This window comes from Clarias gariepinus, chromosome 19, assembly GCF_024256425.1.
Source record: "Clarias gariepinus isolate MV-2021 ecotype Netherlands chromosome 19, CGAR_prim_01v2, whole genome shotgun sequence".
NCBI lineage: Eukaryota > Metazoa > Chordata > Actinopteri > Siluriformes > Clariidae > Clarias > Clarias gariepinus.
The window spans coordinates 3,651,942-3,665,576 of NC_071118.1; the positions used below are offsets into that span (position 1 = coordinate 3,651,942).

Sequence of the window (13,635 nt, forward strand, 5' to 3'; positions counted from 1 at the left end):
TAACTACCATGCTTCTAGTCATAGCCCCTTTGTGTCTCTAGCTATCCTGTGTTTCCTACCTCCCTAGTTGCCCAGTGCGCCTAGCTTTAGAGTGCCGCCCCTCCTAGCTTTGGAGTACCGACTAGCTTGTTAGTGCTGCCTCGCTTAGCCTTAGAGGGCCGCCTCGCCTAGCCACTGGGTATCCTCTGTCTGTGTTTCTGTGCCCCCATTCCCTAGTGTGTGTTAAGCTATTAGGTAAGTGTAGCTTAGTGCATGTTGGGGCTAAAGACATGCTTAGCTAGGTGTATGTGTAGCTAACTGCCATGGTTAAGCACAGCTTAACCATGTTTAGCTAAAAGCCATGCCTAGCTGATTGCCATGTCTTTAGCCCTTGTCCCGTCCCCCTTTAGTCTCTACGTGTCTCCCTTCTCTCTAGTGTCCAGTTTCAGCTCCACGCATAGTTTGTGTGTGTCCTGTTATGTGTTTGTCCTCCCCCTGCCTGTGTCTCGCTACAGGACGTGTTGTGTCTCGCCATGTGTGTGTTTGTCCTCCAGTCTGTGTCTTGCCAGAGAGCCCCTGTTAGCACAGAGTTAAGTATTGTTTGAGTTTTTTGTTCCTTTGTTTGTGTCTTTATTTATATTTTGTGTTTAACTATCATTAAAAGACTCTTTTTTTTTTTTTTTTTTTTTTTTTACACAACCCCTCTGCCTCTATGCCTGCTCCTTCCGCCCACGGCGTTCAACACCTGCTTCTACACCCTGTTCGTGACACAGAGTTTCATGTGCATACTCTCAGGCAACCTAATATCAGCAAATTCTAACCTGCGTGTCAATTTTCATTAATTTTTGAGCATGTGAAAATCCCAAAAGAGTGGGAAATAAATAAATGATCCTTAGAAAAACAAGAGGGCCAGCTTACCCTATAGTAGGACCTAATAATAAATATAGTTGCAAGCAATGATAAACAGGCCCAAGCACCCTGCACTATTGCTATGACACAATTTTAGAAAAGAGGAAATTTAATGTTTAGGCCTCCAAAATGGCCAAGATGCTGAAAAAAAGCAACACACTATGAGGTCACTTAATGTGTTATCACTCAATGTAATGTTACTTAATATAATGACAAGTCATGTTATATGCCACTTTTTGGTTAATAACCAAATTAAGTTTAATTAATTACAGCTGGACTTTTTGCGGGAAATACTGTAACATGCTCAAAACATGCTTAAAAAATATCCGAGGCTATAACTCAATCAGTTTTCCCGTCTTGGCTTCTTGGGAGTGTATGCACTGGTTAGAGGGGTGGAGATCCCATTCCTGGTCGGGACTGACCACAAGAACCTGAAATATCTACGGAGTGCTAAGATGCTAAACAGTGTTGGTTTTAGGCATGGGCGAACGGGGCAGCCGCCCGGGGCGGCATTTTTTCATGACACGTAGCGGTGTGGCACACGAACTTAAAGGAAAAAATAATACTTTGTGCTGCTAAGCGGTTTTCTATTATCTATGATGCCTGTGCCGCCCCTGCTGCTGAAGGAGCCGCACAGAAGCTGAGCAAGCAGAGAGGAGAAGGGATGGGTTCACCTCTCCCAAATGAAGCAGACAAGGAAGGGGGCTAAATTATGTCAGTGACACCCGACTTTCTTACAAATAACGCACATTTCATTAAAAATATTATAAACAGACCAATAATTTGCACTTTTTTCATTTATTTAATTGTGTAAAATGGCTAATAATAAAAATAGGTAATAAAAAACTATTATGATGTGGAGGTGAATTGGTTTAGTCTTGACTTCTGGTCTTGAGTGACAGCGTTGGGGGATGGCAAGTCTGCTGATTGTCGAATTGTCGATTACAAAGTAAACACAGCGATAGAGAGAAAAAGGCCAAAGCTGTCAGGTGTCCAATTTAGGAAAAAAAGAAAAGAATATGAGAAACAGGCAAAGTTTAGAAGATAAAGATAAAGGTATGTAACAATGTCCTCTCCGTATGTGTTTATAAGCATTTCACTACATTTCGTACTGTGTATGACTGTGTATGTGACAAATAAAATTTGAATTTGAAAATTTGATTTTGTATGATTAAGGCATTCATCTCATTATATTAATTAGTGGTATAACTTTAACTTTTAGGTTTGTTAGCCTTCTTGCTTATGATGCTTGCCATGCCTACCTTGCTAATAAAAAAAAACATACAATAAAAGCCTAATATACAAACCTTCATAGAAATTCTAATAGTTTCTATTAAATACCATTCTAACCCATTAACTTTTTCCAGTGAAACTATTACAACATTTCTTATTGTAGTGTGTTTTGGGAACTTTTTCAATAGGATTTACCATCCCACCCACCAATAGAATCCATCATATACCAGCAGACATTGTTATACTTAGCATTAAAACCAATACAATTCCCATTATAACAATTAAATCCATTACATTTTCTATTATTTTTGGGCAGGGTTCTATTGTTTTTTCAGCAGTGTATACAACATGAGATCTAATTAAATTTAACCACATTATTTCCATTGTTTATGTTAATGTTGGCTATAGCCAATATATTTACAATATACTGTAAATAGCCAGTGTAATTTTGTGTAATACCTGAGGTCAACCATGTCTCAGGAACGGCTCACTTGCCTTGCTGTCATAAGCATTATTCATTCGATAGGGGAGCATATCTCATATGATGCCATTATTGATGACTTTGCATCTAGAAAGGCCAGAAATGTCAGATTTCAGTTTTAGTTTGTGTTTTCTGTTCTGCAGTGAAATAAATAATTTAAGTTTATTTAGTGTTATTTATTCTATATTTATTCTATATTTTATTTGTATATCATGCTTAAAATAAAAAAAATAATAATAATATTTGTTTGTACAGAGTATATTTAACACCCAGCACTGACTGGGCATTCATGGCCACTTTGGACACATTCGTGCACACTTACACTATATATTTATATTTTCATTTATGGACCACTGCTCAAATCACTTTAAGACACTTTAAGAAGTCACTTTTTATGCATATTTGCACACCCCAACCATTTCTAAAATTCGAAATTTCTGTTTTTGACAAATTTCTATTTTCTTCTTCTATATTTCTTTATTTGCTATATTGATATTTTGCTCTTATTTGTAGAGTATATTTTACTTTGTACAGTATATTTTACTAGTTCATTTTATTTCGAACGTATTTCTTTTATTACCGTATATTTTACTTTGTACAGTATATTTTACTAGTTCATTTTATTTCGAACGTATTTCTTTTAATCATATTTATTTCTTATGTATAAGCTTTTATTTTTTAAGGTCACTGGCAGTCGTATAAGCATTTCACTGCATATCGTACTGTGTACAGTATGACTGTGTATGTGACAAAATTTAAATTTTTAAGTTATGGGTAGTTTATTTATTTATTTATTTTTTAATTGGTCTGTTACGGAACGACGTGTGGTATTAATACAATAAAACGTGTGGTGTGTAAAAAAAGTTTTGTCATGTTTTTTTTTTTGAGGGGGGGTGGGGGGGGAGGGAGTCTCGCCTGGGGAGCAATTCAGTGTAGAACCGCCACTGATGCTAAACTCTGGCCGGGCTTGATGGTCACTTTTCTTTACCAGGTTCAACTTCACCCTCTCCTCTCACCCAGGGTCAAAGAACTTCAAGCCAGATGCTCTTTTCAGACAATTCCTGCCAACTCGCAACTCCACCTCCAATGAGACCATCTTCCAACAAGCCCTGTTTCAGGAACCAGGACCAAGTAATGTACCTCCTAACTGCCTCATTATCCTTCTCACTCTATGCTCTCAGGTCCTGGAATGGGCACACAGCTCCAAGCTGTCTTGCCACCCTGGCTCAGCTCAAACCTTGTCTCCGGTTTAGCAACTTTTTGTGGCCCACAGTGAAGGAGAACATCTCCAGTTTTGGGGCAGCATGCAACATCTGAATAAGAAACAACCATGTCAACATGGCCCCAGGAGGCCTCCTCAGACCACTGCCTATCCCGTACCACACTTAATCTGACATCACTTTAGATTTCATCACAGGGTTACCCACTTCCAATAGCCACACCTTCATTATGACTATGGTGAAAAGGTCCTCTAAAGCCACTCGCATCATTCCCCTGCCAAAACTTCCATCTACCAAGGAGAAGCTCCATGGCCTCCCCAAAGACATTGTCTCCAACCATGAGCCACAATTCACCTCACCGTTTTGGAAGGCGTTATGCAAACTTATTGAAGGTTAGGTTCCCACCCGCAGTCAGACCAAAACAGCCAGACCAAGAGGAAAAATTAGTCCCTTTAGGTAGCCCTGAGGTGCATGGCCTCCCAGGATGTCTCCAAGTTTCTGTCCTGGGTGGAGTACGCCAATAACTCCCAAGTCTCATCATCTACCAGTTTGTCACATTTCCAGTTCTGCCTGGGGTATTAACTGCCCTTGTTTTCCTCACAGGAGTAGAAGATCAGCATCCCGTCTGCCCAAGATTTTGTCCGTTAATGGCTGCAAGCTAGAAAGACGCTATTACATGTCGGCAGAAGTTACAAGGGACAAACTGATGGGAGCACTTCCAGACCCCTAAGTACAGAGTGGGCCAGAGGGTCATGCTCACTACTCAAAACATTCCCTCAAAGATGGGTCTCCCGTAACCTCTTTTCCCGTAACATTGGGGCTTTTACCTTTACTAAGATTGTCAACCCCTGTGCTGTTAAGCTCTTGCTCCCCTCAACTATGTGGCAGGTCAACTCTGTGTTTCACGTGTCCCAGTTATGCCGTCTCACCTCATGCCTATTGAAGCATGAAACTTGTGCTGAAAAGTGGTTAATAACTTTGTGTGAAGTTATATTGAATGACATCATATTAAGTGATGTCAAACTGAGTGACATCACACTGAGTAAAAATCATAGTGTAACGCTTTTTTCTTGACATAAAATTCTACAATTTACTTTAAAAATCATGTCATAATAGCTTTGAAATATTCCCTTTAAATGCATGTTAACATGCTCAAATCACTCAGGGTTTTATTATCATTGTGGGGCCCACGCACTATAATATCAATATGATGATGTCCTAGCTACTGTATTACATCATCATCATTGCTATGATAGTGCTGATGTCTAAAAGTTTAATGTGTGGCGCATTCACAAGGGTTAAGTAAAGCCAGCGATTTTACTCTAATTTACTGACCAATCTCCTGGATAAAAAGTATATATCCCGAAATGTGTGTCTCTTAAGAATGTGTTGCAAAAAGAGGAGGGGAGTGTAAATTTGTGTGTGTGCCTATGCAGACTGTGTGTAAGGCAGAGATGAATGTCAAAATAGATGGATTAAAAAATAGAAACAAATATACTGTAGTTACCATGCCCTGTTGCATTTACATTTCACTAGGTTAAAATCTAATTGCTTAAGATGTTTGCTTGATTTATGTGTAACACATTAACCCTGAATTATGACATAAACCTCCTCACTTAATTGTGCACTATTTTGGATAGGCTATTGTTTGGAAATGTCATTATGGGTCTAGCTGTATGACATAAACAGCAAAGTGTTTACTGCATGCTGCTATACATGTCATCCATCACTTTCTAATTTTTCAGGGCCCAAGCACACACTATGATGACATCAGTCCTGTGTCATCATAGTGTGTGAAGGGCTCTATTGTTTTCCTCAGGATTATTATTAAAGACCAAGCACTATTACATAAGCCCTATGTCGTCATAGTGTGTGAAGGTGAGCTGAACAAGACTGACCCGAGCTTACGGGACTGACCCGACATTGCAAAAAACAAACAAAAACAAGGCAAGCGTGCAGGTGAGGAAAATAAACAAAAAAAGATAACCTAAACTGAAAAGGCTGAGAACTTCTGCCTCGTTCTTTGCCCATTGGTAAATTAATGCCCCTGCCAACACCTAACAGGCCGTGGTCACACATCGCTGTAGACTTTGTCATGAATCTGCCAGTAACTAAAGGATACATGATAACACTTGTGGTGGTAGATCGATTCTCTAAGGAATGTCAATTCATCCTATTTAGCTCTCTCCCGTCAGCCCTCCAGGTGGCAGAAACCCTATTCGAAACAGTGTTTAGCTGTAATGGTATCCCGGATAAGATAGTTTCCGATCATGGTCCCCAATTTATCGCCAGGGTCTAGAAAGCTTTCTTTCATAAGTTGGGGACCACTGATCGGACTGTCCAAGAACTCGAGAGATACCTTCAAGCATACTGTAGCAGTCAACAACATGAATAGGCAGATTGCTTAATCTGGGCGAAATATGCACAGAACCCGCTTTGCTACTCCGCAACCGGCCCAATGCTATTTTAGTGTGTGCTTGGTCATCAGCCCCCGCTGTGTCCATGGGACCCCCACTCCCACCAACGTATCCATGGTGGATCAGTGGTTTAAGAAAGCGGAGAAAGTATGGGAGGATGCAAACATGAAGATCTCCTGTGCAGTTTGTCGTTAAAAAATATGCCGATAGACGACGAAGGGAAAGTCCTCTGCTCCAGGTAGGCGATCGGGTGTGGCTCTTGACACGGGACCTTTACCTTAACCTCCCCTGTCGTGAGCTTTCCCCCAGATACATTGGTCCCTTCCCCATACTCTCCCAAATAAACCCTGTTTCCTATAAGTTAAAGCTCCCCAATCATTTGCGTAATAACCCTATCTTTTATGTCTCCCTTCTCAGACCGGTGATCCAGGAGCCACTAGACGAAGGAGCAGCGGAGCCTTCGCTCCCTGGGCCTGTGGAGATAGAGGGCGCCCAAAGAACTACTGGACTCCCGGAGGAGAGGGGGTTCCCTCCAATATCTGGTGGATTTGGAAGGGTACGGTCCGGAGGAGCGAAGCTGGGTCCCGGTCCAAGACATCTTGAGCCATGAGCTCTTCGAGGAATTCCACCATGCACAGCCTGATCGCCCGGCACCACGACAGCCGGGCCACCTCGTCCGCCGGCAATCCCATCAGTCTGGCGGGCCCCTACTCCACCAGGCAACATGAAAAGGGGCCCCGCGCCTTCCTGAGGAAGCCAGTCCTGAGGGGAGGGATACTGTCACACCTGTGCCACCTTGGTCCCAGCGAATAAGATCTGGTTCTCCAGATTACTGAGCCGCCGCTTCGTCTCCCTCTAGTGTGTCTACGTATGTACATGTTTCACTTTAGTACTAAATTAAGTTCATGTCTGTGAACTTTCCCGTGTGTTTCCCTATTTATACCAGTTGAACCCGTAACTCGTTGTCTGTCCACCGTTGTGTACTTTTATGTTGTGATCCAAGATGGCGCCGAGAATGGCTGCCTTGTCACGAGCTCCTTCAAGCAATAGTGTTTTTTTGTGTCTAATTCTATAAGAGCAGGACTTTCTTAGTTTTGTTCAAGTTTTGAAACACAGATCATTTATTCACAATTCCCCCATTTATCTCGTCCAAGAAGTTTTTGTCCTGGATCCCTGGAACCCGCAAACGCCGACGTAGAGGCAGAAGATCCGGCGTTTTGGTTTGACTGAGATGGCGCACTAACAGACCACCGCTCCCCAGCTTATTACTGGCTAACCTGCAGTCTCTGGAGAACAAGCTTTGCGAACTTTGGGCGCAAATTTTATTCCAGCGAGAGACGCAGGACTGCTGCGTGATCTGCCTTACAGAAACCTGGTTGTCGGAGAAGATACCGGACTCCACGATTCAGCTACCAGCGGGAGCTAACTGGAAAAAGCAAAGGCGGCGGCGTGTGCTTCATGATCAACAACTCCTGGTGTGATTATGCAAACATGCACCCAATAAAGTCCTTTTACTGACTTCCTTCCGGAATGTGTACAAAGCCCTCCCCTGCGCCCCATTCGGCCAATCTGATCATCGTTTCATTCTGCTTCTGCCTGCCTAAAGGCAGAAGCTGAAACAGAAAGCTCCAACTCTAAGGGCGGTGCACTGTTGATCGGACCAATCAGATTCCATGTTGCAGGACTCCATGTTGCAGTTTTGATCACTGGGAGACTGGGAAATGTTTCAAATGGCAGCGGACAGCATTGATGAATACTCAGACTCAGTCTGCGGATTTATCAGGAAAAGCGTAGATAATGATGTCCCATCCAAAACAGTAAAAATTTATCCAAACCAGAAACCATGGATAAACAGTGATGTTTGCATGGCACTGGCAGCACGGAACTCTGCCTTTGCCTCCGCTAACACATTGGAATATAAACACGTCACCCACTAACTCCGGAAGACTATTAAGTCTGCGAAACGTGAGTACAGGGACAGAGTGGAACAACAATTTGATGATCCTCGAAGAATGTGGCAGGGACTGAATACAATCGTGGACTTCAGAGGGAAAAGCAGCACACCGCAGACCACGGCTTCTCTGTGTGAGGATCTAAACGTATTTTACGCTAGATTCGACACAACTAACACCACAAGACTGGACAGCGAACACATCATGGATGACGTTAGTGTGCACAGTCTGAAGAGGATGTACAGAAGTCCTTCAGACAGGTGAACGCATGCAAAGCCGCTGGTTCTGACGGAATCCCCGGCCATGTCCTTAAATCATGCGTGGCTCAGCTGGCTGGAGTGTTCATGAACATCTTTAACCTCTCCCTCTCTCTGTCTGTAGTCCCAGCCTGCTTCAAAATGGCCACCATCGTCCCTGTACCCAAATCCTTCACCATCACATTCCTGAATGACGGGCGACCAGCAGCCCTGACCTCCATCGTGAGCAAATGCTTTGAGAGGCTGGTCAGGAACTTTATCTGCTCTGCGCTGCCAGACTCACTGGACCTTCTACAATTTGCATACCGCCACAACAGGTCCACTGATGATGCCATAGCCCTGACTCTACATACTGCCCCCACCCACCTGAAGAAGAAAGATATGTATGTGAGAATTTCACTTGTCGATTATAGCTCAGCATTCAACACCATCGTACCATCGAAGCTGGACAGAAAACTACAAGATCTAGGATTGAGCAGCTCTCTCTGCAGCTGGATCCTCAACTTCCTGTCCGACAGACGCCAGATGGTCGGACTGAAAAAAGTTGGTATTTTTACAGGTTTGTAAAAAGTGATGGAAAATGGATCATACAGATATGAGATTCTCAGGATCGAAGGATTGCGGATTATGCGTTACTCAGTTTATCCAGTGCTTGCTCTTCTTTTCTTGATCTATCTGTTTATTATGGTATCTAATATTGGCATTGTCATAATAATAGCAATGGACAAAGCTCTTCACAAACCAATGTACTTTCTTTTCTGTAACCTTCCCTTGAGTGATGCAATCAGCGCATTAACAGGACTGTCGTACTGCCTAGGTTACTCAAAGACATTGTGGCTGAATCTGACACGTATATCAGCTTTATCGCTTGTGTAATTCAAGCCTTTAGTATTCACTCTTTCAGTTTGAGTGCACATACTATATTAATTGTCATGGCTTTTGACAGGTACATGTCCATATGTGACCCGCTAAGATACCACACCATAATGAATAACATAATGGTTGTAAGGCTCTCTGTAATAGCTTGGATAACCGCTACTGTCCTGGTCGGGGCATATTTGGCCCTCACTGTAGAGCTCTCCCATTGTACTTCAGTGATATCTAATCCCTACTGTGACAATCCTTCCCTGTTTAAACTTTCTTGTGGGAATTTGTCACTTAATCAAATCGTTGGTTTAATTACCTCAATCATGTTTAACAAAACATGAAATTATTTATGAAATTAATTATTACCTTGTCCATTATTTTATTCAGATGTTATACACTGGTTATACATATATTGTCAGTAAATATGTTTCCTTTCCAAAGAAACAATGGTTTCTCAACCCTGACCCTGGTTGACCTCCTACCCTGCAAGTTTTAGTCTTTTCGTACCTCAGCCTTTTCTAAATTGAAGGTAAGTGTAATGGAGCAGGGGAAAAACTAAAATGTGCAAAGTCCTCCAGGATCAGGGTGGAGAATAACTGTTGCAATGCACGAACTAAACACTAATTGTTTTTTAAACTGCACTTAAGTAGATGTTTGCAGGTAATTCCCAACATTCAGCATCATTTTCTTTCTTTCTGTAAAAATTGGTCTATTGTGTAGTATTGTATCTCCTTTACTGATGTGAAAATATTTCTGTGTAATATAAAAAATAATATATATAAAGTAATGTTTAGAACCAATGTTTTAACTGGTGCATTTTTTATTGTCATAAAATAATCGTGTAAAACAAACGTTTGTATTTAAAAACAATAAAATGGGCCCCCGAGTGGTGCAGTAGTAAAGTGCTCGCCCTATCATCAAACCAGCGATCCCCGGGTCCCCCCACAAGATGCTGTTACCTCTCACAGCCCGAGACCTAGAGAGAGCTGATTGGCTGAGCTCTCTCAGAGGGTGGGGGATGAGAGGTACTTAGCGCTCCCACATTAATCACGGCACTACAGCCAATCAGGGGTGTCCGTAAGCTCGCGCACGCGGAAGGAGCGGCTAGCGCTTTCCTCCGAGTGTATTACTCCGTATAGAAGTAATAATTATTATTATAATAAATATAGTTACAAGCAACAATGATTGGGCCCAAGCACCCTGCGCCATTGCCACTCGAGCACACCAGAAAGACAGTGGGCACATACATTTAATATGATGTTACTCAATGTAATGTCACATGAAAAGTTATTAACCACTTTTTGGTTTAAGTTAAGGCATCATCGCAGCGGAGCTTTTTAAGGGTCTTATGTCCAGCATTGGGTTAAGAACATAAGGGAGATGTGCAAAGCTGTGGCAATTACAGAGGCATAAGGCTAATGAGCCATACAGTGAAGCTGTGGGAAAGAGTAGTGGAAGCTAGGTTAAGGGCAGAGGTGAGCATTTCTGAGCAGCAATATGGTTTCATGCCTTGAAAGAGTACATCAGATGCAGTATTTGCTTTGAGGATGCTGGCGGAGAAGTACAGAGAAGGTAATAAAGAGTTGCATTGTGTCTTTGTAGATTTAGAGAAGGCGTACGACAGGGTGCCGAGAGAGGAGCTGTGATGTTGTATGAGGAAGTCTGGAGTGGCAAAGAAGTATGTTAGAGTGGTGCAGGACATGTATGAGAGCTGTAAGACAGTGGTGAGATGTGCTGTAGGTGTGACAGAAGAGTTCAAGGTGGAGGTGGGTCTGCATCAAGAATCGGCTCTAATCGGCTCTTTTTGTTTGCTCTGGTGATGGACAGGATGACAGATGAGGTTAGACAGGAGTCTCCATGGACTATGATGTTTGCAGATGACATTGTGCTTTGTAGTGAGAGCAGGGAACAGGTGGAAGAAAATTTGGAGAGGTGGAGGTATGCTCTGGAAAGCAGAGGAATGAAGGTTAGCCGCAGTAAGACAGAATACATGTGTGTAAATGAGAGGAACCCAAGAGGAACGGTGAGGATACAGGGAGCAGAGGTAAAGAAGGTGCAGGACTTTAAGTACTTAGGGTCAACGGTCCAGAGCAACGGAGAGTGTGGAAAGGAGGTGAAGAGGCGGGTACAGGCAGGTTGGAATGTGTGGAGAAAAGTTTTAGGTGTGTTGTGCGATAAAAGAGAATCAGCGAGAATGAAAGGAAAGGTGTACAGGACAGTGGTGAGACCAGCGATGCTCTACGGCTTATGGCACTGAAGAAAAGACAGGAGGCAGAGTTGGAGGTAGAAGAGCTGAAGATGTTGAGGTTTTCCTTGGGAGTGAGAAGGATGGATAGGATCGAGAATGAGTTCATCAGAGGGACAACTCAGGTTAGATGTTTTGGAGATAAAGTCAGAGAGGCCAGATTGAGGTGGTTTGGACATGTTCAGAGGAGAGAAGGTGAATATATCAGTAAAAGGATGCTGAGGTTTGAACTGCCAGGCAGGAGGTCTAGGGGAAGACCAAAGAAGAGATTTATGGATGCAGTGAGAGAGGACATGAAGTTAGTTGGTGTGAAAGAAGAGGATGCAGAGGATAGGGTTATATTGAGGCAGTTGAGCCAAAAGACAAAGAAGAAGATGTCCAGCGTTGGGTTTAACGCATTACAACGTAATGCATTAGAGTACTTGGATTACTTTTGTGATGTAACAAGTAATCTAACGCATTAAGTCCGCTATTAAAGTACTCAGTAATTTAGTTCCTTTTTCAAAAATGTAATCTGTTAGTCAGACAATTTATGTAATCCGTGAGCCAGGCAAGCAGTCACTTCGTTATTGTGTGTGTGTGTGTGTGTGTGTGTGTGTGTGTGTGTGTGTGTGTGTGTATGAAATAAGATCACTGTCAAAAATATTTGTGCGTAAAAAAAAGATTTGTGTGTAATTCTGTCTTTTGTCTGAGTTGGATTCCAAAATCTACGGCCACGACAGCTTACAGATACGAGATTTTGTGTGTTTGTTACAATACAACTGTAAAATATACAAAACTCGTTCTTACCAGTGCATGTGGCCTTAATGCCGTATTTTTGACAGTGGTTTAACACACAGCATTCGTATGTGTAATTTCGCAATTTGTCCGTGAAACATAGGAGTTGTAAAAAGAAGTTGTATTGTTACAAACACACAAAATCTCGTATCTGTAAGCTGTCGTGGCCGTAGATTTTGGAATCCAACTCAGACAAAAGACAGAATTACACACAAATCTTTTTTTTACAGACAAATATTTTTGACAGTGATCTTATTCCATATGTGTGTGTGTGTGTGTGAAAGTTGTTTTACAAGCCCTGGCCCAGATAACACCGCCCCCCCAACCCCACCCCACCCTGTTATTCCTGCTTGTTACGACCCTTGGTGGTCTAGGGGTATACGAAAAAAACACGAAAAAAAAAGCAAAAAGGGCAACAGACAAGAAAACAACTACACAATAATGTTCTGGAACGTAACACTGCTGTTACACCCCTATCTCACATATGAGGTTTGACTATGCAAGGGCCGATGTGCGGAAAGATGCCGTGAGATAGGGGTTCTAGTAGTTAACAGATTAAGGGTCAAACTTCGCTGAGTGATGATGGTAGAATAATTATAAAGGTCTTGACTAGAACAACATGCATGAGGAATCACAAAGGAGTTTTCATTTTCTGCAATGGAAAAGTACTTTAACTAGTTACTTTTATCAGAAAGTAATGCTGTAATGTCACTGATTACATTTTAAAGACAGTAATTTTGTAATGTAATTGGTTACTTTAAAAAGTAACGTCCCCCAACACTGCTTATGTCTGTGCAATGCTTTAAAACAGTTAAGTGAGCAGGAGAGCAGTCAAGCGCCATCTGCTGTTGAAAATGCAGATAACTCCAATTATCTTTTTTTTCCACACATAGAGAATTATCTTTTTTTTTTAAGGATTCACATACTTTTTTCACTAGCACTATGAAGTTTTTATGGTTGTTCTCAGTAAACTTTTGTTATTATTTTAAGCACATTATATTTGGCCATACTCTATTTGTCAATTTTGTTTTGGAACAAATGTCTTATGTCCATACGCTCAAGAGAGGATTCTTAAAAAAAATAAAATAAAAAAAAAAGTTACACATGACACATGCAATTCTCTAAACACATAGAGAAATGCCTTGGGGCTCAAATGGTTACATTTCATAGGTTTGTATGAATATTAATACCCTGGGTAGATGTCTTCCGATAATATCACATTGTTTATTAACTCTCAAGTGACAATTTGTTATCAGATTGTTGTTGCCATGCCAGAAAGTCACAAGGAAACAGTATAT

General features: G+C 41.8%; 1 protein-coding gene across 1 annotated transcript; it reads left to right on the forward strand.

Annotated features, from left to right (window-relative positions):
* Window positions 1-9,021: 9,021 nt before the first annotated feature.
* Window positions 9,022-9,656, forward strand: LOC128507678 (olfactory receptor 4E1-like). Its single transcript, XM_053478735.1, is given in 2 exon segments — window positions 9,022-9,237; window positions 9,240-9,656. Coding segments are annotated over 2 exon segments (633 nt in total).
* Window positions 9,657-13,635: the final 3,979 nt, after the last annotated feature.